The following is a 26,830-nucleotide window of genomic DNA, read 5'->3' as shown; positions in this document are numbered from 1 at the left end:
AATCCCTAAGTGCACTTGGCACCTCCTTAATTAAAAGAGTTTCGCACTGTATATTCTTGCCAGGACCTTCTTGGTTCTGATGGTCCTGATTGTTAAAGATATTAGGCTAGTTGACACCCGAAAGAAAGCGTTCACATTTATTCACATTATCTGCTCATTCGGGTTCATCTCGTTTATACGCACAGACGATATCCACATTTTAGTGATTTTGGATCAGGATCAGGAAGGTACTATTATGTGGTTCTATAATTGTATGACAGCAGTAAAGGATTGGCTGAAAGAAAGCTGTTTGGTTTTGAATTCAAACAAAACCGAAGTGCTGCACGTGGGTCCCAATTTGAAGAAATGCAGTTTGTTAAATGAAGGAGTGGAAGATTTGGGAGGGGTTGGTGGTTGAAGACATAAAATCTCTGGGTGTGAAGATGAATTCTAGTTGAGATTTGGAGAAAGAGATAGCTGTGGTGATTCATATGGCTTATGGCCGGTTGAGGCTAGTATGAAAACTTAAGTTTTTTTCTGAATTTTAAAACCTTAAAATTGCCAGTGTATGTTCTTGAGATGGCCGTACTGGATTACTGTAGTGCAGTATACTGGAGTTTACCTGGGGTTATGCTTAGGAAACTCCAGGTTGTCCAGAATATGGCTGCTAGGCTGGTAATGGCCGGACTAGACATGAAACAGCAGCTTCTTTTATTATTGAAATTACACTGGCTTCCTATAAAACTTTAGTGTAAGTTTAAAATATTAGTTTTGGAATTTAAGATTCTACAAGGAAACTGCCCGCCGCATAAGAAAAACCGTTTGCATTGGAATCAGCCATCTAGAAGTTTGCATTCACAGTATAGTCATCAGTTGCGGCTCCCAGCTATCAAATCTTTCCACTATGTTAGGTTGCAAAATAGATCGTTTAGTTTGGTGAGGCCAAAGTTATGGAATGCTCTTCCACCGTAGATTATAGAGAAGAATTAGATCTGATGTGGTTTTGTCATAAAATAAAGGCCTGGCTGATTATGTTTATTATGGGCTCAGACATATCTAAGGTCAACAAATAAAGAGGAATATGGGTCAGTATGGAGTAACACTGAATAATTTTATTTTAATTTACTTAATTTTAGTGTCTGTGTTTTTATTTTCATTCTAACTATGGAATATTTGTTGGATTTGTGGATTATATGTGCTGTGTTTGTAATTATTATGTACTTCTTTTTGAGTGATTTTATTGTAACACCAGGAAAGCAATTCATACATTTTAATAAATAAATAAATATGTTGGACACATGGTAAGGGGCTTGAAACCGGTCAGTAGTAGTGCCTATTGTCAAGGCTTCTATGAATTGAAATTAATATCCTCTCTGCCCCCTGTGAGACACCAACAGCTGCAGACTTCCAAAACACATCCAGATCTTTGTAGCTGGGGTAAGGCTGGCCACATATACTCTTGTGAGAACCTTTTATATAAAGATGAAATTCTTCTAAGGGAACATTACTCTATCCAAGAATTATATCAAAATGAGCTTTGGTTTGACTTAAGAGTTCTTTGAAGGATTAAATATTTTGACTGCGTGCTCCGTCCATGCCAACTTCACCTCTCCCTTCCTGTTCCCTTCAGGATAGAAAGAGGTAGGAACAACATGAGGGGCAGGGCAAGAATAGGGAGCAGAGTGACTCCTGTCTCCTTTGCTCTGTCTGCACCAGCCTCAGCCTTATCCTTTTCCCTCCTGGGCTCTGCAGGCTGCTCGTGAAGGAGCAGAAAGCAGAGAGAGAGAGCTGAGACCCCAGTACCTTCTTGGAAACCCAATACAGTCTTACAACTGTTGCTTGGGTCATAAACACCACTCCGGGCAGGTTACCTTCATGCTGCCTTGGAATCTCTATGCTGCCTTATCACTGCTATTTGGATCATTACCACTTGTCGCTTCCCTCTCTGGAAATTCAGGAAGAACCTGCCCCCAAGGGAGAGGGTTTTACTGTGACAGAAGACCCCATTTGTATCTGTAAGAGAGGAACACAGTGATGGTGTGGGTTCTTTTGAATAACAGTGAGAGAAATGAGTCCCATGTCCCCTAACTGCACAGCTCCTCTCTCATATACTGTACTCTGGGCAAGGTACAGCCAACAAAATCACCTCACACCAGAAAGAACATTTTAGAAATAGTAGAAGATTGGCAGATTCTCATCACACATAAACAATGCAATCAAAACAGTGGAATAATGACCAGAATATTCAGCTAATAGCTACAGTACCTGAATGTAATTTGCTTTGAAATGCCAAAAAGGGGAATATAAATCAAATAAATACATCAATAAAATAATTAGGCAGGTTATACTAGAACTAAGAGTAAACTGAAATATGTTAAATGTCAGGGATATTTTCCCTTGTATACCCAAACCCCAAGCTTTTGGAAAAGGTCGTTAATTCTCAACTCATGGAATATCTTGAAAACCACGAGATCCTCCATGCATCTCAGTTCGGCTTTCACAAGCATCTTAACACAGAATCACTACTCCTCACCCTTTCCGACCACCTTCTCAGAGGCATGGGCCAAGGACACAGCTACATTCTTGCCCTCTTAGACATATCCTCGGCCTTTGACACCATCAGCCACAACCTCCTCCTTGCCCGCCTAGAAAGCATAGGCATCTCTGGCCTTGCTCTAGCCTGGTTCAAGTCCTACTTATCAAAAAGAAAATTCTCTGTTAAAATAAGAGACTCCATATCTGCCTCTCACCCCTTGCTACAGGGAGTCCCACAGGGCTCATCACTCTCCTCCACCCTTTTCAACCTCTACCTTACTCCGCTATGCCATCTCCTCACTGATCTCAATCTAAAGTTCTTCCTTTATGCCGACGATGTTCAGATCATTATACCAATTCACAACTCGATCTCTGATGTTCTAAACCACTGGGAAAGCTGCTTGGCATCCATCAACACCCTGCTAACCAACCTCCATCTGGCACTCAATACCAATAAAACCGAACTCTTGCTTATCTCCTCCCACTCTCCTTCCCCTCACCCACTTTCAAACGACCCAAAGCTCGGCATCGCCACATCCCAATCATCCGTTAGAGATCTCGGTGTCATCTTCGATCAACAATTAAACATGAAGAGATATGTTAGCTCCATTCTCAAAGACGGCTTTTTCAAACTTAATGTCTTAAAGAAATTGAAACCCTTACTTACCCACAAGATTTCCGCACAGTGATACAAGCTACTATTCCCACCAAACTAGACTACTGTAACGTGCTCTTCCTTGGGCTCCCTTACGCTACAATAAAGCCATTACAGATGCTGCAAAACGCAACAGCACGATTACTCACAAATACCCGCAAGGATGATCACATCACCCCCATCCTCAAAGAGCTACACTGGCTCCCGATCCTCTCCCGCATCCACTACAAAACGCTGACCATTGTACACAAATCCCTCTATGTCTATAATTCAGACTGGCTCGACCTGCCTTTTACCCCTTACCAATCTTCAAAGACCCATCAGAACATCCAATAAAGGCACTCTTATAGTACCCCCCTTAAAACTGCCAGCCTCTCTTCCACACAGGACCGAGCCCTATCAATTGCTGGCCCGTCTCTATGGAATGCTCTTCCCCCCATCCTACGCCTTGAACCATGCTCCATTAAATTTAAGAAGAAACTGAAAACCTGGTTATTCAGACGTGCCTACCCAGAATAGAACCTTGTTTACCCGCGCCCCCCTAGACTGATGCCCAATGGGTCAGTGCCCCAAGATACTGTACATTAAGTCCCTACTTAAGTCTCTACTGAGTTACCTTTTGTTGTTTTAACTATTCCTTCCATGCTGTTCTCAAGTTATCCCCCCTCCCAGTTACGCTTCCCTGTTATCATGTAATTTCAGCTCTGCCGTTATTTGTGAACCGGTATGATGTCCCTACTAATACCAGTATATAAAAGATGTTAAATAAATAAAATAAATAAATAAACCCCTGTTTCAGTCCTCCACAGTCACTAGACCTAGGGTTGAGCAAATCCTATTATGGCAATGATGGGGCCCTTGGTTGTAGAAGACCAAATTCTCAAATAACAGTATAAGAATCCAAGAGTGTCTTTGGTCAGATCCAAGGTTTGTGACTCGGGGAGAAACAGGTAGTAAGGCAGTTCCTTTTGAAACACCTGGGTCCGCTCTGATTTCCAGTATAGGCAAAAGGTCAGTAGCGGTTTCTAGCAGGTTTAACAGTGAGCTTAGAGTTTTATTCTTTTCTGAGCTCTGGGGCATGAGGCACAATCTTTCTGAGCAACACAAAAGTTCACTTATCTGACCTCCTCCTCAGCAGACAGTCTCCTTAACGTGCTCCTGGCTGCCCTAAGTCTGAAATGTGGCCACAGAAAAGCTCCTTGGCTCTCAGCCTCTGACTTACTGGAAGTTTTGCCTGGGTCTCTCTCTCTCTCTCTGTGCTGCTGCTGTCCTGTGAACGCGGGCCAACACACTGCCACATCAGCTCCTCTCCATTTTCTCAGTCCTTTCTCTCAACAGACCAACGGCTGGATCCAAAAACCCAGGAAGGCAGCCTTAGAGAGATTTGCTTTCACTTCCCTCCTTCAATAGGCTGAGCACACATGATGTCTTTTTACCCTGATTATCCTGAAACCTCATTGGTTCAAACATGTCACATGTCAAGCGACCTCTTCCGTCAGCTTGAGTCAAGAAATCTCTCTTCCTGGTTTTCTTTTATAGTTAACCCTACAGCAGCTGGCGTTATTTAGAACCACAGCCTCCCAATAGCACAAGTCAAATGTATGGGTCTAAACAGCAGCAGCTTCCCTCTGGCATCTCTTTGCTCCAAGTGGGGAAATGAAACAGTGCCCAGCAGTCCTTTTAAGGCAGTTTCTGGAATGCAGTTGCTACCAGTCCAGCACTTATCAAATGTCCCTGGGATACACTCACTGCATGATCAAAGCACCCAGGTAAGCTCAGGGGGGGGGAGGGGGCGAAGATACAATTTAGGGAACCCAGCCATACTCTGCTCCGCGAAGGTTATTCCAGTGCTTTCTTGGAAGCCTGTTGCAGTCATTCCACTGCTGTTGGGTCATATAGGAAGAACTGCACATGGTGACAGATCCTGACAAGATCCCTCTCCTCTTCCTCTTACATTTCTAAAAGTGTCTAATTCTGTTTAGGCATTTAGAATGTCCACTTTTGTTAAAAGTACATTTCCAGGAACTCTGTCAGCCAAGTGACAGCCTCAGCCTATCAGGGAACCCATTTTCTTGGATTCATAGAGTATCCTTGGTACATATGCAAAATACGCCTAGCTGCAATTACACAGAAACCTGCAGGGACATATATTGCTGCTGCCGGCTAACATGGCTACTCCCCTGGACACACAGTAGCAAGCACACAAGGGGACTGCATTTGCTGAAGCTAGAAACTTGCGAGGAGTAACGCCAACAGTGAAACCTTCATCTCTAGCTAATGCGAAGACAGCTTTCAAAGCCATTTACCTGGGTAAATAATGATTTACTAGAAAAAAGGGCTTAGCTGAAAATTGTCCCTCTCTGCCCAGCTAAAAGTATGTGTGGGATTGCATGGATTTATAGTTGGATTAAAAAGCAGCACTCCCATAGGCGTTTTTAGGCCGGGGAATAAAACAGCTCACACAGGTTCAATTTTCTAGTGTACGTGTGCTATTTTACCCCACTCAGCCACCTGTACAAAGAGCAGCTGCAAAGGACATGAGCCATTTTAGTGCACATACTTTGTGGCTGCTAAAATTCAAAAGGGGAAACCACCTAGATAGTTTCTGCTTTGAAAAAGGACTGCAGGTTGCACAAGCAATTGCTAACAATTCAGGCTATTCCAAATTGCTTCCTTCCCTCTATGTTTGTTAAAACAACACTTCATACCCAGCAAACACCATAGGGTAGATATTTGAAAGCCATTTAAATGGACAACTGAAAAATTATCCGTCTAAATGGCATAGCTGTGATATTTGGAACTTGTCTGGCTAAATTCTAGCTGAATAGCAATTTATGTAGCTAGCATTTAGCTGGATATGTCGGGGGCATTCCTGGGGGGCGGGGGGGGGGGTAGTAGGCATTCCAGGTAGGAGTGGAGTTAGCCGGTGAAGCTAATTGGCTAACTCTGGCCGCACTGTAGGCAGGTCTAAAGTTAGCCGGATGTACCGATCCTGTTAACTTTTAAGATAGCTGGGTATAGTCAGCAGCAGAGCAGTATCCCAGTTAAGTTAGCCAGATAGGCATATCTAGCTAGCTTAACTAACCGCTGAGCAGCTGAATACGAATCCCCATGAATTTAAGGTTGAATAACATAGCCAAATCCATAGCATTGGTGGTTAATGTAGGTCAGGTGTGACCCTGCACTAAATTCATACATGGCTTTGATTGTTCTGCCTCGATGGTGCTTCACTGCACATTCTTCATTGCAGAGGAAAGAGAAGCTGCTTTAGATATTAATTGCACAGCAGCAAAGCACAGCCCACCATTAATGATCCTCCGTGCACTTCGTCTACTTCTTTGCTTTTAGAGCTAAGGCAGTTATCAACCTAGAAGGCAGAGACTTAAGTTGCATAGCGGGGAAGGCTCTCTGTCAGGAAAGTTACTCTAGGGCTCCTCAAATACTGTTATCTATATTAAAACAACCTCCATGATCTTTGCACAGCACAAAGATCAAGGTGAATCCTTACAACCACTGAGTTTTATACTTAAAGAAAAGCTCCAGATTCTCATAAGCCCAGTGAATCAGAGGTACAGTGGGTCATTAACCCCAAAGTTTCAGAGGAAAAGGATTTATGCTTTATGCTCAAAATTCTGTACATCATACTTGCATATTTTAACTTTTACTGCATATGCATTTGAAGCCTGTTTCAAACCAGTTTTAAAAGCATTCTCAGATAATTGAAGGTTATTGTTTAAAATTATTTTTTTTTGGCCTGATAGTTTCCTCCTGCACCTTTGGGTTTGCACCTTGGTCAGAACTGGCCTGTATGGGTTACAGTGCTGCAAGCCTTCATTTGCAATTACTTGGGTTTTGTGCCCACTGTTAACACTCTCCTCCCTTCCTGGCAAACCCAGCCATCACAATTACCATCCTAGGTGAGGGGACACAGACAGTGGCTCCCTCCAGTGCATGCACACCATGAATCTGGCTACTTGTCATTGCCATTGCATGACAACTGAGACTCGCTCGGCACCATCCTCAGGCCCAGTCCATCCTGGTCTTCCACACAGCCCTGCCGGTGAGTCATCACACCAACCTTTGTTGTGGTTTCCAACTGATTTGGTGAACAAAAATTCTATGCATGCTATATTATAGCAATGTTTCCGCTTTAGCTATGGATGTGCTCGTTGGCTTGGGCAGTATTAGAATCCTTCATTTCATGGACCTCTGCCCATGCTGTAGTAGGATGAAGGCATGTGTTCGTGGAGGATGCATGAGTGTTTGTTTGTTGAGTTATAACTATGAATGTCACTTTGTATACCATTGTGACCTATACATGGAACAACATTATAATAAAATGTCTAAAATAAATAAATAAATAAATAATCAAGTGGAGCTTAGAGCCTCATCTCTTGCTGCTGCCCTGGAATATTGTACACTCAGGGGTAAATAATCATAATGCACGTTTTGTTACAAACCTCACAAGTAATTTTTACCTACGGAGTTTGAATCAATAACCAAAGCAAAACCAGGGAGTCATGCTTTTATTATTGTCCATCAAAGCATTTCTTACAGAGATTTGTGCCTGTTGTCCCCAGGGGTATTTTTTTTTTTTCGATCAGAAACACCATGTACATGCTCAAATAATGAAACCTCCTTGCACTGTTCCTCTCTTCTGCCACGGGAATGCCTGCAGATAAAATAAATATGTTGGAATGAGACCTTGGGGAATCCAAGATGGCGGTGCTGGCTATGCACGGTTGAGTCCATTCTTTTATGTTCCTTACCTACTTGGAATTATGCCTCATTCCAGTTGCAAATGGAGAGACAGGGAAAGGGATGTCTCGGCTGCCCTGCCCTCGAGCCCTGTGGTTGGACTGATGGACTCTCATGTGCTTCGGTGGACCTCTATTCTGGGAGCTGGATCACAGGAAGGGGGTTCGAGAAGAAGAGGAACTCAACCCCTTCCCTGGCTCACTAACATCTCTGTCCCGAGAGGAGCGGATTAGCCCCTGCAAATCCTGCTCCGGCCGATGACGCTGTTAGCGCTGGGCCTTGTCCTGAGACCGCGGATCAGGCTGAAATTGCCTCAGAGCCGTTTGGCATAGTCGACGGTGCAGAGAGAATTCCTGGAGGTGAAGGCCAGCGGTAATATGGAGTTGGTTCCTTCTCAGATGGAAGTCTTACCACTAACTCAATCCCTTGAACTGGTAAGGCTGAGCACTTTCACCCTAGAAACAATTTGGGAGGCTATTGAACGCTTAATAACAATATTTCAGCCTATTTAAATCTGGTGGTGAATCGTGTAAATGCTATGGATGTCCGTGTGAAAATGCTGGGATGTGAAATTAATGTCACAAAAACAGCACATGAGACTTTTAAATTAGATCTGGAAAGCACTTCATCTCTACAGCCAGTCTTGCTTAAAGAAAATCAATTGCTTTCTAATAGATTGCAGCAAATAGAAAATCAAATAAGGGAAATAGACCTCCATTTTATTAATTTTCCTAAAGATCCTCTTGTCTCCCCTAAAGATATGTGGAAGAAATATCTAGCGGATATGCTAAAAATTCCCGAGCAAGTGTTACCCTTGGTATCAAAGATCTTATTATTTACCACCTTTTAAAAAGGATTTGCCCGATGAAAAGAATATGCAGCTTGTCTCTCCGATCCAGCCAGCCACTTTGAATCTTACCGCAGTCCTCGAGCCATCTCAGAGTGACCAGGTTAATCCTGCAACCCTTATTGCCACGTTTCTTCTGGAGTCGGAGCCAGGCTGGGTTTTCACATTGGTTTTTTTTCGCCACCAAACGGAAACTTTCCTAAATTTTAAAAGTTCGAATGTATCCGGACCTGGCCAAAGAAAAACAGAAGAAGAGGCACCAGTTTCTCATATTGAAGCCTGGGTTGTTCGATTTGGGAGCATTTTTCCTTTTAAAGTTCCCCTGTAATTATCAGAATTCTTCTTATGTTTCCTTTCCGCCCTCTCATCCTTCCTTTCTGAGAGATAAGCCTTCAGCTGTATCAGGTGCCTCTCCTACGTCTGCTGGTGGAGCTTCTGATACCCAGTTATGAGCCGCTCATTGTATGTCATAGGATCCCCCTTTTTAGGCCAGTGATTACGTTGTATCAGAATTAACATTTGTTTCCAAGGGTCGGGTTAGGATTCCCTGAGTTTGAGGACTAGGATTGTATGAGTTTTCTTTTTTTTTTTTTTGCTGTTTCTTTGCAATTTTTATATTGCATTTCAGTTTAGGTTATGTACCGGTAATTTGTTTAATGTCTCATTCTTTGCCGATTCAAGTGGATTCTTGAAATGTATTTCAGAAAATTCAATAGGTAAAAAATAAAAAAAAACCAACAACAAATATACCCGTTGTTGAACAGCTCGCATGCTTTCGTAATCCCTGGGCGGGATGGATCCTTTTACTTGGCACCCAGAGGCAAATGGAAAGAAAAGGTGGAGACGCACCCTTTCTGCAGAACTCCTCTCGGTCTCTATTCAGCTCCTTCTCCCTACCGGCTTAGCTTTAACCTGAGGCCACGAGTTCCAGTTTGTGGGGACCCAATTCCTTTTTGCAGTTATGCCCTGTTTCCGGCCTTAGTGCCCAGCATCAATAATTATACAGCCTCAGGATCCAAATAACACACACTGCAGAGGACTGATGATTTCCAACTTCTTTACTGATAGTTTGTTCAGATGAGTTAATAATATTTACACCTCTCCTTCGCTTGATAGCAGCAATAAATAAATAGCAGGTAGAATAAACTTGTGACTCCACTTCTAGGTAAAGTCTCTGCTTCTAATGGAAGCTCTATCTTTACACGGAATTCCTCCTTGTATCCAATTCCTTCAGCGCTTGCAATCCTGCACATTAAAGTCAGTTTCATCTTCTGTTGCTTCCCAATATACTTCTATTTGACTCTTCCCACTGAAGGCGGTTAGAAAGTAACACACAGTGCCTACACTGAATCAGAACTCGGTCCCGGATTTAATTCTCTTCCAGAAATCCTTTTAGCTCATAAGCAGCACCTGAAGGATAATTCACTCTCCTTATTCATTTCTTTTAACTCCTTAGAAAGTGCCTGGTGGGCACTCCTCCCCCCTTTTATGTAACACCTCCCTTAGTAGCAGCGAAGTTCTTGTTACCTTTACGTTGTATCTTCGGTGTTTCCTCTAGCAGTGCACTTTACTGGCGTCCCTTTCTTTAGATGGTCTTGGTAACCGCCGTCTGTGTATCTTTCTGGATGAAAGACTTCCCTCTTCAAAAAGGTTTGGTGTTCTGACTCCCAGGTACCTTGGGTGATCAGTTCCAAGTGGAGAAAGCATTACTTTGAAATCCCAGAGGGGAGAAATTAAGCAAGAAGCGGGAACGGTGGAAAAACTTCCATGCTTCCAACACAATCAACGCAAAAATATTCTTCCTCTGCAGCAGGTCACTGTCACTGGGTCGGCTCGTTAGGCGAGACATAGCACAAGCAGGACTTCATTACCCCACATCCAGCCTTGAATACAGGGGTGCCCCAATCCACTGCAACAAGGGGGTCACAGGGAATCCTCAAAAACCGGCTTACAAGACTCAGGTAGGGGAGACAACTGGTGGCTGACCCCTAAATGCAAACTTCCCTATGCCTGTCCCACAATTCAGGAGGAAATATTAGAAGGCACAGAACAGAGCGAGCTCCTACTTTCTTGAATGCTGAACTAAAAATCCACGAGGGTGGCAGGTGATTTGGGCTGATAAACACAATTTCTGTGTTCCCAAGATGGGGAGCAAATCCCAAGCCTCTCACGCTTATTTAAGCACAGAACCTCCCCAGTAAGTTCCTTTTTTTTATATTCTGCTTTTTGGCACTTCAAAACAGATTGCATTGTAAGCCAGAGGGCTTACAACGATACAATTGTAAGCCAGAGGGCTTACAATCTGATTTTTGTACCTGACAATGGAGGGTAAAGTGACTTGCTGAAGGTCACAAGAAGTGACAGTGGGATTTGAACCCTGGTTTCACTGGTGTGGAGGGTGTTGCTCTAACCACTAGACTACTCCTCCACTCCCAAAGCCCCCTTTCTGTGGATAAAATGCTACCCAAGTACCGTAAGATAGAAGGCACTAATTTAATAGCTAATTAGCATGAGCATACCACGAAGATGAATTAACATAAACATGCATGTGCAGTACGAGGTGGCCCTTAATAGTCAAACATTGGTTACAAAATTTAAACCACAATGAAATGTTCGTGCTACAATTTTGTGTACGGTAGCTGAAATTTGCTTCACAATGAAGAACCAGAGAAACAGACTAAGTGCTAGCTATGGCCTGTCTTCCCGCTTCTTTTGCTCCTAATCCCTAGCCTTCTGGGGTAGGGAAATACTTATAGCTCTTGAATGAAGTGCCAAAAAAACATAGAAAAATAAAATAAACATAAAAAATTCCCCAGATTTACAATTTTCTCTCTTCAAGAGGGATATTCCCTCTGCTTAAGAACATAAGAGCATAAGAAGTTGCCATTCTGGGTCAGACCAAGTGTCCATTAAGCCCAGCATCCTTAATTGTGCATCACTCAATGCACAATTAAGATATGACAGCAGTGCCTGCTGGAGGAGAAGAGAGATCAGATGGTGGGCCGCTACTTCAACCCAGGCTAGCGGGGCAGAAGAATGAGCAGAGGTGCAATTGTGTGTTTGGGAGCCTGCTTATGTGTGGGTGCCTGTGAAAGAGAGAGTCCACAAGTTCAGGGTGAGTGGAAAGGAAACGTTTCCAGGTATGGAAGGGGAGGGGGAATTTTTAAAATCCTTATTAGTTGTAATTACTGGGTGTTTGATATCTCTGCTGCTTTGAAATATTTGATTGATTAGGGGAAAATGTTTAAAGTTTAAAGGGTTTTTTTTATCCTTACTCTTCTTATTTATTAGATTGTGGTCTGTTTGTCATCTGTTTTGCAATGTGCTTTTTATTAGTACGATTTCCTCACCGTTATGAATGATTTATATTTCTTGACTTTGTTTCATGAGAAATGGCAATATTTCTGTTTTTGATTTATTGCACTGCATACAAGTCTGGCTTTTCGTGGTTTCTAATCCAGTTTTTTTGTCTGCACCTTCCTATTTATACTTTATGGCCTGCATTTGTGACTGAGGTGAGGTAGCCTGCTAGCTGGGAAAATGCCTTGTCCCTGTAGGGTTAAAGGTCTTTCTGATTTGGGTAGAGGCTGAGGGTCCGTGATTGAAGGGGCTCTTTGGGTGCTAACAATGTTGGCGCTTAAGCCTGCTGAATACTGAAATGCCTTCAGCAAGTGGTGGAGATTTGATTGCTGGGTCGAGGTCCTGCCGCACCCTGGACCGGATTTTAAGAATTTGCACGGGCATAGCTTTGTGCGCACAACCCAGCGCGCACAAATCTACGCCCGATTTTATAACATGCGCGTGCAGCCCCGTGCATGTTATAAAATCCAGGGTCGGCACGCGCAAGGGGGTGCACAACTGTGCAACTTGCGCGCGCCAAGCCGCACAGCCTTCCTCAGTTCCCCTACCTAACCCGCCCCCCAGCCCTTCCTAAAACCCCCCCTTACCTTTAACTTCTAAGTTGCGCCTGCCTCTGGGCAGGTGTAGGTTACGCGTGCCGGCCAACGGCCGGCCCGCGATCCCGGGCACAGCGGCAAATGGCCCCTGTGCCGGGAGGCTCCAGCACCGTCCCCACCCCGCCCCCCGGACCGCCCACTCCCCACCCCCTTTTTCAAGCCCCGGGACATACGCGCGTCCCGGGGCTTGTGTGCGTCGCCGGGCCTATGCAAAATAGGCTCGGTGCGCGCAGGAGTGGATTCTCGGGGTTACACGTGTAACTCTTTGAAAATCTGCCCCCCCTGTGCTGCCACGCCCCACCCCACCCTCCAGTCCTCGTTGTGCTCCATAACTTGTAATGTGGTCCCAGCACAAAAATGTTTGCCCACCCTAGTCCTTATATTATCTGAAAGAGTAAATAACCGATTCACATCTACCCGTTCTAGTGCTCTCATGATTCTATAGACCTCTATCATATCCCCCTCTCAGCTGTCTCTTCTCCAAGCTGAACAGCCCTAACCTCTTTATCCTCATAGAGGAGCTGTTCCATCCCCTTTATCATTTTGGTCGCTCTTCTCTGTACCTTTTCTAGTGCACCTATCTCTCTTTTTTTTTTTAGATTCAGTGATCAGAATTGCAAACAGTACTCAAGGTGCAGTCTCACCATGGAACGATACAGAGGAATTATGACATTCTATGTTGTATTCACCATTCTTTTCCAAATAATTCCTAACATTCTGTTTGCCCTTTTGACTGCTGCAGGACACTGAGCTGACAATTTCAATGTATTGTCCACTGTAACACCTAGATCTTTTTCCTGGGTGGTAACTCCTAATATGGAATCAAACATCGTATAAATATAGCATGGGTTATTATTCCCTAAGTGCATCACTTTAACTTGTCCACATTAAATATTATATGCCATTTGGATGCCCAGTCTTCCAATCTCACAAGGTCCTCCTGCAATTTATCACAATCCACTTTAACAACTCTGAATAATTTTGTGTCATCTGCAAATTTGATCACCTCACTCATTGTTTCCCTTTCCAGATCATGTATATATATATTAAAAAGCTCCGGTCTAAGTACAGATTCCTGAGGCCCTCCTTTGTTTGCCTTTCTCCACTGAGAAAACTGACCATTGAATCCTACTCTCTGTTTCCACCCTATCACTGCAATATAATTTGTATCCTGCTATAGCACTGTCCCATTGATTATCCTCCTTCCACCAGGTCTCTGAGATGCCAGTTATGTCTACCTCTTCATTCAGTGCCATCCACTCTAACTCTCCCATTGTACTTCTTAGATTTCTGGCATTGGCATACAGACATTTCAAGTATGTTTTCAGTTTCTATTAACAACCTGCTTATCAGTTGACAGAGATAATTTGGAATCTTTGACTCAGGTAGTTCTTTACTTATAGGCACATGGACTACTTTTACTTTTATTGGAATCTGTCTGTTGGGACGCTCTATCTGTCCTGTTTCATTACTGTGTTTTGAAGATACCTTCCTCTGAACCATGTGCTACAGAGCGACTGCTGGCTTTCCCTCTTATTCTAGGTTAAAAGCTGCTCTATCTCCCTTTTAAAGGTTAGTGCCAGCAGCCTGGTACCACCCTGGTTAAGGTTGAGCCCGTCCTTTCTGAAGAGACCCCCACCCCACCCCCAAAAGGTTGCCCAGTTCCTTACAAAACTGAATCCCTCTCCCATGCACCATCGTCTCATCCACGCATTGAGACTGCAGAGCTCTGCCTGCCTCTGGGGACCTGCACGTGGAACAGGAAGCATTTCAGAGAATGCCACCCTGGAGGTTCTGGATTCAACTTTCTACCTAGAAACCTAAATTTGGCTTCCAGAACCTCCCTCCTACACCAGCTATGTCGTTGTTGCCCACATGTACCATGACAGCTGGCTCCACCCCAGTACTATCTAAAATCCAATCTAGGTGATGCGTGAGATCTGCCACCTTCACACCAGGCAGGCAAGTTACCAAGAAATCCTCAAGTCCACCAGTCACCCAGCTATCTACATTCCTAACAACTGAATCACCAACTATGAAAGCTGGAAATAATGGTGGACAGAGAATTTCCTCCAAAATAAAATCCACAAAAACCAAATATTCAAAAACACTGATATACACACTGAGGGGCAGATTTTAAGAGCCCTGCTCGCGTAAATCCGCCCGGATTTACGCGAGCAGGGCTTGCGCGCCGGTGCGCCTATTTTACATAGGCCTGCCGGCGCGCGCAGAGCCCCGGGACTCGCGTAAGTCCCGGGGTTTTCCGAGGGGGGCGTGTCGGGGGCATGTCGGGGGCGGGGCCGAGCGGCACGCCGTTTTTGGGGCGGGACACGGCGTTTCGGGGGCGGGCCCGGGGGCGTGGTTTCGGCCCGGGGCAGTCCGGGGGCGTGGCCGCGCCCTCCGGAACCGCCCCCGGGTTGCGTCTAGGCACGCCAGCGGCCCGCTGGCGCGCGGGGATTTACTTCTCCCTCTGGGAGGCGTAAATCCCCCAACAAAGGTAGGGGGGGTTTAGACAGGGCCGGGGGGGGTGGGTTAGGTAGAGGAAGGGAGGGGAAGGTGAGGGGAGGGCGTTAGCGAATTCCCTCCGAGGCCGCTCCGATTTCGGAGCGGCCTCGGAGGGAATGGAGGTAGGCTGCGCCGCTCAGCGCGCGCCGGCTACACGAAATCGGTAGCCTTGCGCGCGCCGATCCAGGATTTTAGCAGATACGCGCGGCTACGCGCGTATCTACTAAAATCCAGCGTACTTTTGTTTGCGCCTGATGCGCCTACAAAAGTACGCGAGGGCGCCCTTTTTGAAAATCTACCCCTGAGTGTGTGTCAGAAAATGTAGGTTTCTCACTTCCTACCTACTCAGCACAGGGTTTTGAGCCAATACTGGATAGGGATAGGGGAATTGCAAAAAAAAGTAATCCTTCTTCAGGTAACTCCAAAACTATCCAAATCAAACTAAACAGCAAGATCAATTCATTTTTTTTTAGTTTTCAAATTCATACTTTTAATCTTTTTTTCTTCTTTTTTATTTTTCTTTATTAAAACATTTTTACAATACATTCTTCAATGTCAGGACTAAATACTTAACGCAGAAAACTCCCAAAGTGTAAGAATAATGTCAAATATTAACAGTAAATATCTCACTTTAACAGTAACAGATATGTGGTACAAATAACATATCAAATAGAATATGAATGAGCATCATAATTTTAGCACTAGTATAAGCACATGAGGAACTGTACTGTGAATCTTCTTAGTGCTAAGGGACTACTCACTGGCCCTCTTTGTGCTAATGATTTTAATCATCAGTCATTCAAAATATTAATACAATAGTTTTTCACATTTTTTTCTCCAATTTTTTTCATATTTTTTAAAAAGGAAAGTCTGCATGCACTTATCTGTGTGTGATAATTCGTGTGTCCAACTCCGGGATCAAGCTGACATCTCAAAAACAACTTTCTAAAGATATCAAACGAGTGACCTTCTAAATTAGCCTGACACTGCAGTGTTTCAGAAGGATACAGCCTTCCTTCATCAGGGGAAAGTTGAAACTACTCTGCAGCAGAAAATAATACAACCCGGTATTTCTGTGAAGATATAAAGAACAAAAAAAGACACAGAAAGTGCACTACCACAGTTATATATGAGCACACATCAAATTCTAAAGTAGCAACTAAACAGACCAGTAGTAATAGATCTATTGGGGCTAATTTAGAAGGTCACACGTTTGATATCTTTAGAAAATTGTTTATGAGATGTCAGCTTCATCCCGGTGTTGGACACATGGATTATCACACACAGATAAGTGCATGCAAAGACTTTCCTTTTTAAAAAAAATATGAAAAAAAATTGGAGAAAAATATGAAAAATTAATGTATTAATATTTTGAATGACTGATGATTAAAATCATTAGCACAAAGAGGGCCAGTGAGTAGTCCCTTAGCACTAAGAGGATTCACAGTGCAGTTCCTCATGTGCTTACACTAGTGCTAAAATTATGATGCTCATTCATATTCTATTTGATATGTTTTTTGTACCACATATCTGTTACTGTTAAAGTGAGGACTGAAAACTTAGCAATGTGAAAAGGAAAACCTTAGACAGCACCCCCCACAGAATAAAAAAAATGTTTCCTTCTTCATGTCTCAACTGAAAATGCCACAGTGAACCTAGGCTCACCTGCTAATGTGCAGCAACCTCCAGGGAGGGTGCTGTAGCAAGATGGTGCGTCCCTCCACTCCTACAGTGCTTGCTCCTAACTCTAGCCCAGAATACTAGTGGAGATCCCATGGGTTCCCTACATATAATTTTCCTTCCCTCTGCCTTCACTGAAAAGAAGACAGTAGTGTAAATGTAATTTCCCTAACGATTTTGGTCCTGCATGATTCAGAGGATCTGGTGCCAAATTAGGTAATTTTATACCAGAGAGCATGGCACAGGGCAAAAGTGATAGAGGAAAACAGAGAGCAGACTGGGGTGATAAAACTGAAAAATGGTTTCAAATCTGGAAACATTTGGTGAAACAAAGAAGAGAACTGGTCTATCATAGTTGCCAACCTTCATATTAAAGAGGGTAATTGATGATGATGAAGAATGATTTTGACCACCTCATTCATTATATGTATTAAGTGTCTTAGTAAATCATCAACAGACTATGATATTTCCCCATCCTCTGTCTAGATTATTCCATCTCAGTGGGAACAGTGAGCTTCAAGAGTTTCATAAATGCAGGTATCCCCCTTTCCCTCTCCCATTCATCTGGCGAGTATCAGATGAGAAATGACAAAATTAATCCTTGACTCTGATCTCTGTATTACAGTCATTCATCACATGTGCTCTTGAGGGCTGGATTTATCACTGATCCAGACAGCACTGCAGGAAAGTTTGAATGATGGTGAAAGGTGGGCAGATCTCTGATCTGTTTGAGCCCTGCAAGCTCTGCAGCGTACTGGCCATTCGTTCGAAAAGCTGCAAACACAGCCAGCAGGCACAGGTGGCTGGCGGTCATTAGTCTCGGGGAGAATTGAGACATTTTAGAAGTAGGTCGAGGGTACAGAGTACTGAGAGAGGATATCCTGGGCACATATCCTGTGTTTTGAAAGAGAAGTTAGAGAAACCTTGAAGCTGTCTGTCTGAACAGCTTGGTTTCTGATCCCTGCTCAGTACGTTACACATGCTGATACAATATTTGCAGCAGCTTTCAACTGGCTCATGAATTCCTGATGTGGAAGAGGAGGTTTGTGTTGGGGTTGGCCCAATGGCTCGGTGGTAGTACTGGTTTGATTGCCGGGCCAGGACTCTGCCCCGCTAGCTGGCCAGGCATGGGAGTGCTGCAGAGGCAGCCTTCACAGCACCTCGTGGGGAGGGTGGGGAACCCAGCCATCGCTCAGCAATGGCACCTCCTAAGCCATGCTCAGGGTCCACATTACCACATCCCAGAGGGAGCTGCCGTCTGGTTTGGGCCAAGGATGGCTGCTGCAGTGACTGGGGGGTAAATAAGTTGTGGGGATACAAAAATAGAGGAAAACATCCCAGATAGTTGTGAATGAAGGGTCATGGTGCCAGAGTCCAGCGGAGGACGATTGCAACTGAGCTGGAAGAGCAAAGTAGCAGGTGGAAACAAAGAAGAAAAACAGAGAGCAGGGATGCGTAGCACAGTGGTTTTCAAACTATTTTTTTTTCCCCTCGGGAAGTCCAAAAATTTGTTTCAGGGCCCAGTGGAAGAAAATCACTTCTCTTCATAAAGATGAAGGGCAACATTTGCAAGCTAAAACCATTTCATGTCAAGTAATAACTAAAATTAAATACCGATGGTGGGCCGAGGGCTATGAGCGAGCAAGTGCTGATCAAAGAAAGGCAGTGGCAATAAGCAGTAAAGCTGCTGCTTCTCCAGTCAGCTGTTTATCGACAGAGCACACAGGACTGGGACCCCGGCGGCAGCTGTCTGGAGCCTGCTGCCGGTGGGACGTCAAAGTCGCAGCATCTCCAGGTGGGGAAAAGTGAGGCACTGCAGGCAACGGGCTATGATGACCCAAAGCTGGGTCGCAATCCAAAGTTTGAAAAACATTTATACCACCCTGGAGATCTGGGTTTAGGAGCAGACGCTGGAACCCAGGTCTCCACTGACCTTTTAGATCAGTTTAACCTCAAAGGCAATACACATCTTCCTCAGCAGAAATCAGGCACCGCGGCAGCTTTAGCAGATTGTATCGGGAAAGAATTCTTGCTGCTTTGTTTTTCATTCTGCATGCATACAGTTTTCCTTCAGAGAAAATGGCGCTTACCACATTTGTCAAAAACGAGCACACAACAAGGAGAAAAACCCCTTTCTAGTGTGTAAAATCGTGAACCCTCAGAAACCCTGAGACTGAAGGGAGGCTGAGCAAAGGGGAAGGGTCGCATCAGTTCAGTCATTACATGCAGTCAGTCCTGGTTAATCCCTAGGACCTTTGTAAACTGAGCCCTTATCTGGATCCTAAAACTTTCAGATAAGGCGAATCAGAAGATTTATTTCTAGTTGGCTCTTACACAGAGCCAGACGTCTGGGATTTAACCAGGTCTGATTGCACCTGCCCTGCACCCCTAATCAGATCAATTATAAGGCAGTTTCCTTCTCCCTCTAGCTATAGCTCAGTCTCAGCTATACACTTCCTCACAGAGTTTGGAATTAGCATAGCATTTTAATTTCTTGCTATAAAAGTCATAAAATTTCCCTTCTGGTGGCCCTTGGACTTTGCGGGCAGGAACACTATTAGAGCAAAATGTCTCATATTAGTGTCAGCAGTAGCTGAGAAGACCATAATTCCCACTCGTCAAGCACCGGAATGGGCCTAAAGGAAACACAAGAATATTTCACCTCATCAGGAAGCATGATATTTCTCCTACAAAATGTGTCCAATTAACTTAAACTAACCAGTATCACATAGCCAGCCTTCCACAGTGAAGAGGTAGTGCTCCTTGTTGAGTCTGCTGATGCAGTTATTCTGAAGTGGTAAACCACTTCTTCTAACCTGTAAGTGTGTGGAAACCAGCTCGTTTTATTAAAAACAAGTGACTGGGATCTTTCATTTGTCACCGCTGTGTAATCAGCGTCATTGAGGATGACAGCTATGGAGGAGGCTGATCCTTGCTGGAAATGCAAGGCCACATTGACAGCTGACAAACAAAAGCCTTGTAAATGGATGGGGAAGGAGGAATAATGGCATGGGAAAAATACACTGGAAAGCTAGTATAATCCACCCCTAACAAGGGGGGGGGGGGGGGGGTGTTTCGCACTTTTGAGCTGCTCAGCACTGAACCACTCAATGTAGTGTCTAGAAAAATGCGTGGATTTGTGCTGTGGGGGGGCAGGATTTACCTGTAACACCCAGGGAATAAAGCTTAAAAAATAACTCAGTCCAAGTCAGGGGCATAGCCAGAACAGATTTTCTTTTTGGGGGGGCCCAAAGTTAACATGAAGAGGCACTATGCTAGACCCCGACCCCTATCACTTACCCCATCCTATCTAGATCTTCCCAGCAGTGGCTACAAAACCCTTTACTTTCTGGCAACACTCCATTATCTGTCTTCTCACTCTCTTGTGGTCCTGGCTGTCTCTCACTCTCCTCCCTCACCCATCAAACCATCCTCACCCCTTCACCCCACCCACCCCCCACCCTATCATTGTAATGCCTTTTATGATTCACTTATTGCAACCACACTATTTTATGTTTCCTGGTAATGTCACCTTTTTCTCATTTGAATTTTGACCTGAAGAAGACAGTATTAGCTTTCAAAAGCTAGTCGAGAAATGTATTGTTAGTCCAACAAAAAGGTATCCCCTTATACATTTTTTTTTGTTTGTTTCCTGTCCTTTTTACACAAGTGTTAATCTGTGAGGCTGCTATAGAGACATTTCTGAACTTTTAAGTTGCTGAGAGAAGGAGGGATATTTGCCTGCCAAAAGTAAATAAAGACTTTGGTGGCCTCAGTTTTTTATATTTCTAGCCAAAGGACAGTGTTGTTTCCTTGTTCAAGTTAGCCTTTTTAAATGCACAGGGGATCATGGACTGGCAGTGATTCCAGTGCTACGCCCTCTACCTGCTGCACCTGAATCAGATGTGACATCATCCAGCTGGTACAGGAAGAGGCGTGAGCCAAATGTAAAGGGAGGTACAGGCCCTTGAGACCCTTCTCCCCCTCCCATAGCTATATCTGTGGTCCAAGTGTTGTGTTCTAAAACTCCTCCTGGAATTCTCTTCCCACCTGATGAGAATGTGAGACATGCTCTCACAATGGACAGGAGACCAGGCCGATACTGGAGCCCAGAGAGCAAGCAGTTAACCCTACTGCTATCTCCAGCAACCTTGTCGACAGCTCCCCTAGTGACTCTGTGAGTCACAGACATAGATTACTCCTTACTGTCCCACCCGGGATGGACTCTTCTGCCACTCCTAACTGACTACTATTCCCTTGGAAACTGACATTGCTGCAATATTTCCAATTATATTTTATTGGGGGAAAACACTAACCCCTTCTATACAAGTAAAATCAAGAAAAAGAAACATTAAGGTGTCCATATTTTTCAAAGGTGAATGCTAACTTTTGAATATTTTGGGCACATATTTGGCTAACTTTTAGCCAGATATTTTGGGCACATTCCAGGGTGGAGCTATGTTATCCGACTAACTTAGCTGATTTTCTGCTATATCTGGCTAAGTTAGCCAGATAACTTTAGGTCTGCCCACATCGCCAAGGACAAAGAAATTTACTAGGGAATAATTCACCCAAGATAAATTGGAACATTCCCAAAAGTTAACCCTTTTATATTTCTCCATGCTAAGACATGATGATGATATGAGGGTTATCTGAGACATAAGGGTTTTGGTTAGGAACTACAACAGGGAAAATGCTAGTGAAAGAGACAGGGAGCATATACCAGTGATCTCTTTTAATGTGTCACTGTTACAGGCGTGAATGGTTTACAGGAGCCTTGTTGGCAGCTGGGTGTCTTCCCAGGGAGTGATGGAGGATTTTTCTTTCGTATGTTGACATGTTGCATACTCCAGATTCTTGCTGACTTTCTGAAGTTGTCTCAGGCATCCGAGCCAGTCTAAATTATGACTCTCCTTTGATGTTTCAGGATTACACCAGGGTCGTGAGCCCAATCATTGATGTCATCAGCCTGGATAATTTTGCATACTTGGCGGCATCTGCTGACCTGAGGGGAGGTAGGTGAATGGTTAGATGTGCGGTAGTAATATTTATGAATCTACTCTGGTTAGGGAATATAGGGAGTGCAAATCCTATATGTATCCTCACCTACTAGGGCTTAGGGGTTACATTTTGGAGTACTGGGTCCATGTTCTGACCTGTGCTTCATGGTTTATTTCTGAATGGGGAGAAAGTTAGACTTTCAAGGGCCTAGGGCCTAGGCTTTTGTTGCAGCTCTTCTAAAGTCCCAGTAATAAAAAGAAGAAAAGACAGATACAGATACAGTCTGCACTTCCTGGTAGAAGGTACTCTTAAAAAGGGACCCGCCCTGGGCAAACAAGATGCAGATTCTTTCCTAGGAGGAAAACTGGAAATTTCTCCTGATAAAATGTCAAATAAGGCTCTGTTGCCAACTTCCTTCAACAGCACTGCTGCCAGTAGACTTCCTAATCTGACAGTCCAGAAATCCACTCTTCTGATCCCTTAGGTAATCTCTCACAGAGTATGCAAAATAACTCCTCTCTTCCTTGGATCACCTCTTGGTCCTTCCCACTCTCAAGATCCTCCTTGAATCACAAGAAAATCTTCCCATAGCCAAGAGCCTGGGCACTCCACCCTCGGGTCCCAATCACCCCTCTGGACAAGAGACAGAAGGATCAGAACCATGAGTCAAGTGGGCTTATAAGTACGGTTAAACACACACTCCCTGCAAAATGCTTCCCTTTGAGGAATTTCAGATGTATCTATGCACTGCTGTTCTCTCTGTCATCATACATTAGGATATGTGAGGACTAGGATGCATATAGGGGCCAATGTAATAAGGTGCAACTGTGTACTCGCGTTTTCCTGCGCAAAGTCCTATACGGGGATGTATTGTGTGCGGGGAAAAACGCGAACGTTCTCACGGACCCGCAGTTTTTCCTGCGCGAATGCATGCTAACGGCATTCAAAGGAGGTGATTAGCTAATCATTGGCAATGCAGGGAGCCGTGCTAGTGCGGGTTTTTTAATGCGGGTTGTTTACCGCCTTGGTCAGGGCATGAGTTAAGTATCAGCACCGACTCAGGGGGCCTATGTTGGCGTCCGAGTGGCCAGCTTAGCTAGGTGCTTTTCTGGGCGTCGGAACGTATAGATTCGCGACCAAGTAAGCGCCTAGCTCAGCACCCGAGCTGCAACGGTAGCTAGGTGCCCAGAAAAGCTAGGCGCTTTACTGGGTCGAGAATGTATACCGTCTGGCACCCAGAAATGCACCTAGCTACCGTTGCCACTCGGGCGCTGAGCTAGGCGCTTACTTGGTCGCACCCGAGCGGCAATGGTAGCTAGGCGCCTTTCTGGGCACCCGATCGTGCAGATATGAAAGCAACTAAGCGCCTACCTGAGCATCCAAACGGTAAGGTACGCTAGGTGCCTTTCTGGGCGCCCGATCGTGCAGATTTTTCTGCCACAAACAGAGCACGAGTGGCCTGTTAAGCACCTGGCTAAGCGCTTATCTTGGCTTCCGAGTGGCCAGCTTTTCACGGTGTCCAAGGTAGGTGCTTCCCTGGGCGGACAGATACACGACCAGAAGAGCGGCAGCATTGTTGCGAATTAGCATCCATGCCATGTTTTCTGCAGCACAGTTAATTGAAATATTAAAAACACTTTCCAGGGTCTTACTTTCACTTAATAGAGAGACCCGTTCGCTCGCTCACTCGCTTTTATGCGCGGATTATCAGCGCGGCTTTTGAGCACGGATGAGGCTGCTTATTACATAGGCCCTGTACCATGCTTAGGTACGTGTATTTTTCCATACGTGCGCGGATTTCTGCGTGCAAGTCATTTGCATCATTTATTTTTTTTACATTCCGCGGAAGCGGCAGCTTCAGCTGCGCACAGTGATCAAAACCCGCGCATATAACGAGTGCCTGCTTTGCTGCGGGTCTTATTACATCGGGCCCATAGTAAGGGACACATTAGTGATGCCTTTACATACAGACCAGCACCGAGTAGTCTTTGGACAACCCTAGCAAGCCCACAAGAAAAAAATCTAAGGTAATTGGCAGCCCATTGGCTCGTTGGCAGTGCTGTACAGTACCATGTAGAAGGCCCCCGGTTTGATCCCAGAGTTGGGTCTTACACTTCCCAGGTCAGCTGAGGCTGGGGATGCTGCGGAGGCAGCGTTCAAAATCCCATAGGGGAAGGAGTTGTGGTTGTTGCTTAAGGGCGACACCTAATGGCCAGATTCGGTGCCCATGACTGTAGGGTTCCCGAAGGAGCCCTGCTGCATTGCCTCCTGGCCCAGAATGACCAGCCTAGGTACATTAGGGGGAGGCAGAGCTATGAAGGAGGGGGAAAAAATCCTGAGGTAGTTGCAAATGAAGGCTCATAGTTTCAGATTTCAGCCCTGGTTTCAGTTGAACTTGGGAACCCAAAGGAGAAGAAGGAAAATGCCAGGTCAAACCACACCCTACCCATAAAAAAAATAAGACAAAAGAAACAAAACATTACAGTGTATGTCACAAAATGTTGTTGTTTTTTTTACCACGGCAGTTTCATGTTCCACCTTTGGGCTTTCAACTCAGCTGGAATTGGCCTTATTTGCAAGTACAAGGGGTTTTTTTTCCCTTTGTTCCTCATCTCTCTCCCACCTTCTTAGCCCGGTCCTTGCGGCAACAGCCGGAAGCCACACAGCAGGGCTCCTTCTATAAACAGTGATCATGGGCTATAGATCTGGCCACTAGGTAGCACTATTGCACGATGACTAGGACTCCCTTGCTCCGGGCTCTGATGCTGCTACACTTCGGTTTGGTGATTCCAATAACGCTAAATTTATTAAACACAAAATAGGCATATTCAAGTCACTCCACAGGCTTCCACAGTAAAGATCTTCAGGCAGACAATAGCAAAACAAAAACCTTTAGCAGCACCATAAATTCCTCAGCATAAGGAATTAATTTCTGACATAAATCCAGCACAGTTTATCGGAGAAAATCAGTCACTCATTCAGTTCAGAGGCCAAGATAAATGATGGTGGTTTTCCCATGATTCCTCCTAGGGGCTTTGCTAATAAATAGCTAGGCCTCAACCCCTAGGAGGAGAGTACAAGTTTTACTCCCTCCATGGAACAAATGTGTTGTAGCCACTGATTTCTGCACCAGGGAGCAAAGCACACAGCAAGCAGGCAAAATCTGGCAAAAGATTGTTTCAGCAAAAGAGGCACACCCACTCTGCAAGCCTCAGCCTTTACACCTGTAGATGTCGCTCTGTGACATCAATCCCCGCTTAAGGGTACAAACACCACATTCCACCTTCCACCGCTGAAACAACTGAAATCCATTGCTTTACATTTGTAGAGATTAAGTGAAAATGAGATAGTGGTTACGTACTCTTAGACCTCAAGGTCACAGGTTTGAGACCAGGGCCATACATGTTAACCCATTGTAACTCAGCTCAGTTCTAGTGAAAGATACAGTAGTTACAGCAACAAGGGAGCATTTCACTACCTGATGATTTTCTCTTCTCCATATAGTTCTTCTGTTATTGTAGAGATTTATTTAAACACCTAGGGGGCCTTTTTGCATGCGATCGAATGCAAATCAGGGGGAGGGGAGGGGGCGGAGTCGGCGGTGCCTCCGCTGCCGGCGATAATGTTACTTTCACGGTGGTGCTATTCGGTGCGAAAGCCAGCAGCCGGCGCACCACCGTGGTGAGAAAGGCTGCGGGCTTTCGCAGGCCCGCCCCCTCCCGTTTTCGCAGGATTCATCATTCTGCGAAGAATGATGAATCCTGGCCTTAATTTGCTATTTCCTTTACAAGCTTGTCACTGGTTAGAGCCAATTTCTAGTTCTTTATTTTAACAGGAACTTGAGATCTCGGAGAATGTATAGAGAATTTGACATTGGAAACTTTGTTACTGCTTAAACCCAAGCTAAAATCATAATCATGGTTTTTATTAGCCAGTGACAAGCTTGTAAAGGAAATAGCAAATTAAGTCCTTTTATTCAAAGTATGCAGTGATATCCTATAACGTTGATTAAAATCTCGTAACTTCTATGGCAAATGAGGCATGAAACAGACTGGACACGAATACAGCTTCCGAAATGTAGTGGCACTAATTGTTCTTGCATGCTGGCAGCAGTCCACCGACGACAGGGATGTGACTGAGTACAGCAGGATACCAGTGATGGAAAAGAAAACAGTGAAGAACCAGGCAAGAGACCTTGGTTAGGGAACCACCTTAGACTCCTGCCTTTTGGTAACATGAGAACAAGCCCTATGTGCTGGGAGCTCAGGGCAGCATGAACATGTTTGAAACTAGAGTTGCCAACTGTCCTGATTTTTTCTAGATTGTTCAGATTAGTGGTACGGTACCAAGAAGAGGGAGGGCTGAATTGTCTGAAAATGTTTTGATTTATAGCCCTTCTGTTCCAGCTTAGCATCCAGTCCTTCCCTGTGAATAAGCATAACAGTGAGTGCTTTGGTGGTAGGTACTCTATAGGCAATATGTGTTGAATGCACTTGTTTTGTGTCACTTACATAAACTTCAGCGTAGGATTTAGTTATAGGCCTTAACGTAGGCTTCACCTTAAATTAGCCCAGATTTCCCTTAGCCCCCTCCTTTCCCCACCCCCTTTCTCAATTGAGCATGCAGCTGAGAGTCGTGAGGCAAATCTTTGTAGAAAATAAAAGGGCTGCAACTTTTATTTAAGGTATAAGAAAAGCACATGCATTTTATTCATCCTAATTCACCAAGGTTCAGCTTATACAACAGATTATAAACTTAAATCTGTCATACCATTAGTCTTTGCCCTAATTCCTCACTTGCAACTGGCCTGCCTGCCTAGCTGCTGTTGACCTCTCAGACTGACCCGGCCTAAACAAGAAATGTATAGCCTGCCAGACCAATCCAGCTATGCCATGCCCATTGAAAGCAGAAAAT

General features: G+C 44.6%; 1 protein-coding gene across 1 annotated transcript in view; it reads left to right on the top strand.

Annotated features, from left to right (window-relative positions):
- The window catches only part of GALNT16 (polypeptide N-acetylgalactosaminyltransferase 16), a 403,191-nt gene that overhangs the window by 263,670 nt on the left and 112,691 nt on the right, over positions 1 to 26,830 (top strand). Inside the window, exon 7 of the mRNA XM_029598802.1 lies at positions 21,843 to 21,930. Within this exon, the coding sequence (XP_029454662.1) occupies positions 21,843 to 21,930 (88 nt within the window). The remainder of the gene's footprint in view (positions 1 to 21,842; positions 21,931 to 26,830) is intronic.

This window comes from Rhinatrema bivittatum, chromosome 4 (genome assembly GCF_901001135.1).
Source record: "Rhinatrema bivittatum chromosome 4, aRhiBiv1.1, whole genome shotgun sequence".
NCBI classification, from domain to species: domain Eukaryota; kingdom Metazoa; phylum Chordata; class Amphibia; order Gymnophiona; family Rhinatrematidae; genus Rhinatrema; species Rhinatrema bivittatum.
This window is presented reverse-complemented; position numbering and strand designations above follow the sequence as displayed.